At 47.8% G+C, this 3,387-nt stretch overlaps 2 protein-coding genes across 3 annotated transcripts in view; one reads left to right on the top strand and one right to left on the bottom strand.

Annotated features, from left to right (window-relative positions):
* The window catches only part of Ndufa3 (NADH:ubiquinone oxidoreductase subunit A3), a 3,149-nt gene extending 1,535 nt beyond the window's left edge, over nucleotides 1–1,614 (bottom strand). The window contains exons 1-2 of the mRNA XM_031385076.1: nucleotides 1,553–1,614; nucleotides 1,271–1,345 (exon numbers count right to left, since the gene is read on the bottom strand). Of these exons, the coding sequence (XP_031240936.1) occupies nucleotides 1,271–1,345; nucleotides 1,553–1,562 (85 nt within the window). The 5' untranslated portion in view covers nucleotides 1,563–1,614. The remainder of the gene's footprint in view (nucleotides 1–1,270; nucleotides 1,346–1,552) is intronic.
* A 1,526-nt stretch (nucleotides 1,615–3,140) lies between these two features.
* The window catches only part of Oscar (osteoclast associated Ig-like receptor), a 5,442-nt gene continuing 5,195 nt past the window's right edge, over nucleotides 3,141–3,387 (top strand). Inside the window, exon 1 of one of the 2 annotated variants that reach the window (XM_031385069.1) lies at nucleotides 3,141–3,256. In XM_031385069.1, the coding sequence (XP_031240929.1) occupies nucleotides 3,211–3,256 (46 nt within the window). In that variant the 5' untranslated portion in view covers nucleotides 3,141–3,210. Of the gene's footprint in view, nucleotides 3,275–3,387 lie in introns of both variants that reach the window. The other variant, XM_031385070.1, reaches the window with a different exon arrangement.

The following is a 3,387-nucleotide window of genomic DNA, read 5'->3' as shown; positions in this document are numbered from 1 at the left end:
AAAAAGAAACCTATGTCCTCTTCCTGCCTCCATAGGCGCACACACACACATGCACTTTTAAGAAAAGATATGCAGGGCTGGCGAGATGGCTCAGCAGGTAGGAGGACTGACTGCTCTTCCAAAGGTCCTGAGTTCGGATCCCAGCAACCACATGGTGGCTCACAACCACCCGTAGTGAGATCTGACGCCCTCTTCTGGTGCGTTTGAAGACAGCTACAGTGAATTATGCCAGAGCGAGCAGCCAGCAGAGGTCTTGAGTTCAATTCCCAGCAGCCACACACATGATGGCTCACGGCTATCTGTACAGCTGTAGCTCACACACATAAAATAAATAAAATAAATCTTTAAAAAAAAAAAAAGAAAAGAAAAGAAAAGATATGCAGGGGTGGTGGCTCAGGCCTGTAATATCAACACGTGAGAACCCAAGGCAGACTGCTGTGAGTTTGAGGCCTACTTGAGCTAAGTAAATTGAATTCTCTATACGAAAGAAAACTGAAAAGGTACAAATAAAGTCAGTTCAAGGAAGTATTTAACCTTAGAGAGTAAGTATTTAACCTGAGAGAGCTCAGTAGTTAAAATTACCTGCTGCCAAGACAATCACTAGAACTCAGAATGAATGGAAGGTGAGCACGGACTCCAGAACGTGGCTCTCTGACCCCCCAAGACCAGCTGGTAGCACACACACACCCACACCCCCACACACACACACACCTTTAAAAATGTAATTCTAACTTTAGGAAACGAACTGAGTATACTTTAAATCATTATTTCAACATATAATCAGTTAAAACCACACACATTAGAACATTCCAGATCTTTGAAAGTCAGAGTGGTAGAAAGCTGGTGAGGGGTTTTAGAACTTCACTGTCACACTTCGGGCCAGCAATGCTGACTGACAGTTTTGGTACTGTGATGAATGCTAACTTCTAGGCCTCACCCCAGACTTTCAGAATTAAAATTTGATTAGCAGGCCACCCCCACCTCCCAGGTTTCAATGCACCACAACTGTGAATAGCCCTGTCCCACTGCAAGGGCTTCAGCAGGGAGGCTTGCTGAGAGATCTGCATAAGTCAGACTTCGCTGAGTTCTGCGCTGCAGAGTCAAAATACAAGCTGAGTTGAATGTGCACCTCTTGTGTAGATGTGTGTGGTAAGGGAAGAGCGACAGTAATGTCAGAATATGGTTGGCAAGGGGATGCGAGATCAACTGTGGAATGCTGATGCCTTCAGGGTGGAGGATGCACGTTCGCGCCGGGGATGGGGACACTCACCGAGGCCCCAGACAGAGAAGGACACCACCAGCACCGGCTCCTTCGCCCAGGCATTCTTGAGGAAGGTAGAGATTCCTAGAGGTGGGAAAAGTCACCCTTGGGGACTGCTGCGGTGACCTCTAACACTCTCGTATCACCCCTGCCCTGCACCCTCGTGACTGCTGCGCCCCTATTCTGGGACGGATCCTACCGCTCCCCAAGACTCCACTGACACTCAGCTATGGATCAGCCCACGATTTCCTGGAACTACTTGATCCCAGCGCGCCCCAAACCTTTACTTACTCCCGGCCATCTTGGTCTTGGTGGCGACAAGGACGCGGAGCTCTCTGGGAGTTGTGGTCCTTTTCCTTGCATGAGGCCCCGCCCCATGAGCGAGGACGTGGAGTCTTTCGGGAGTTGTAGTTCTGGAGTGAGGCTTAAGAGGACTGAAAGATTTAAACCACCTTGCACACCTGCTGGTCTTACCTTTTTCTTATAGTGTATAGCTTAGAAAATACATCGGAGGCCGGGCGGTGGTGGCTCACGCCTTTAATCCCAGCACTTGGGAGGCAGAAGCAGGCGGATTTCTGAGTTCGAGACCAACCTGGTCTACAGAGTGAGTTCCAGGACAGCCAGGGATACACAGAGAAACCCTGTCTCGAAAAAAAAAAAAAAATACTTCGGAGAAGTAACAAAGTTCTTCTGCAAGGAACTTTTTTTTTTTTTTTTTTTTTTTTTCCAGCTTTGGGCTGGAGAGAGTTGGCTTAGTGGTTATAGCCCTGGCTGTCCTGGTACTCACTCTGTAGACCAGGCTGGCTTCGAACTCAGAAATCCGCCTGCCTCTGCCTCCCAAGTGCTGGGATTAAAGGCATGCGCCACCACCGCTCGTCTCTTCCAAAGGTCTTGAGTTCAATTCCCAGCAACCACATGGTGGCTCACAACTATCTGTAATGAGATCTGACGCCCTCTTCTGGTGTGTCTAGAAGACTGCAACAGTGTACTCACATACATAAAATAAATAAATCTTTCAAAAAAAAAAGTCAGCTTTACATTGAGATTGCATCTAGACATGAGCTCATTCTGGAAATTCTAAATTAATCCCAAATAGATTAAGGACTGTCTGTGCTTTATGTTGCTAGCATGCAGATCATGGCTCCTCCACACACACACACACTCCCACACCGCCCCTGCCCCCTGCACCCCTCAGTGCTAAAAACTGAACCAGGACAGGCTAGGCTACCCATCTAGGACTGATCCACTCCTCCGTCCACTTGCTGGTAGATTCTACGATCCCAGGCCCCAACTGGTGGATTCTAAGCATTTTTTTTTTTTTTTTTACTGTTGAGCCACATTTTTCAGCCCTTTTATTACTTTTTATTTTGAGATGGGGCATTAAATGGATCAAGTTGGCCCTGCAATCTTTGAACTTGGCATCCTCCTGCCTTGGTTTCCCAAGCAGGTGAGATTACAAGCCTGAGCCTCCTAGTGTGTGTACATCACTTAAAAAATTAACATGTCTGGACTGGACAGTGTGCACAGTAATGGAGCCTGAGCCTTCTCTTTGTTACCAGCATAGTACCTACAATACACCAAGCTTCTTTTTCCCTTTCTGCCTTTTTGTTTTGGTTTTTGTTGTTGCTTCTTCTCTTTCCATTTTCCTTCCTTCCTTCTGCCCCTTTTCTTTCTCCCCTCAGTGCTGGGCAAGCAGTCTCCCACTTAGCTACAACATCCTCAGCCCGCCCCCCCCACACACACACACTTTTAAATCAAATTAGAGAACACCAGAGGCTATGACTGTTCTGTCTTGCAACTTTTTCCAAGACAATGAAGCTATGACAGTTTCCCAGGAGCCTCCACCTGACGCATCTGTTCCCTAAACAGGACTCACATGGCTTTCCAGTGCTGCTTCATTCCCTCAGAGGATAAAAGGCAGGGTCAACCTTTCCTGAGCTCCACAGAGAATGCCCGCCATGGTCCTGTCGCTGATACTCCAGCTGTCGACTCTCTGTGAGCTGTCCCTCCCCTGCGTGTGGGTCCTCGGCTGGGCTGAGGGCTATATCTGATCATAAGGAATTCAACATCCAATTTAGAAAAAGGAGTAAGGACTGGGACCCAGAGACCTGAGTCCTAAAGCGGGG

The sequence above is a fragment of the Mastomys coucha genome, unplaced genomic scaffold, assembly GCF_008632895.1.
Source record: "Mastomys coucha isolate ucsf_1 unplaced genomic scaffold, UCSF_Mcou_1 pScaffold21, whole genome shotgun sequence".
Taxonomy (NCBI): domain Eukaryota; kingdom Metazoa; phylum Chordata; class Mammalia; order Rodentia; family Muridae; genus Mastomys; species Mastomys coucha.
Note: the sequence above shows the minus strand (reverse complement) of the source record. Positions and strands in the feature narration are given on the sequence as shown.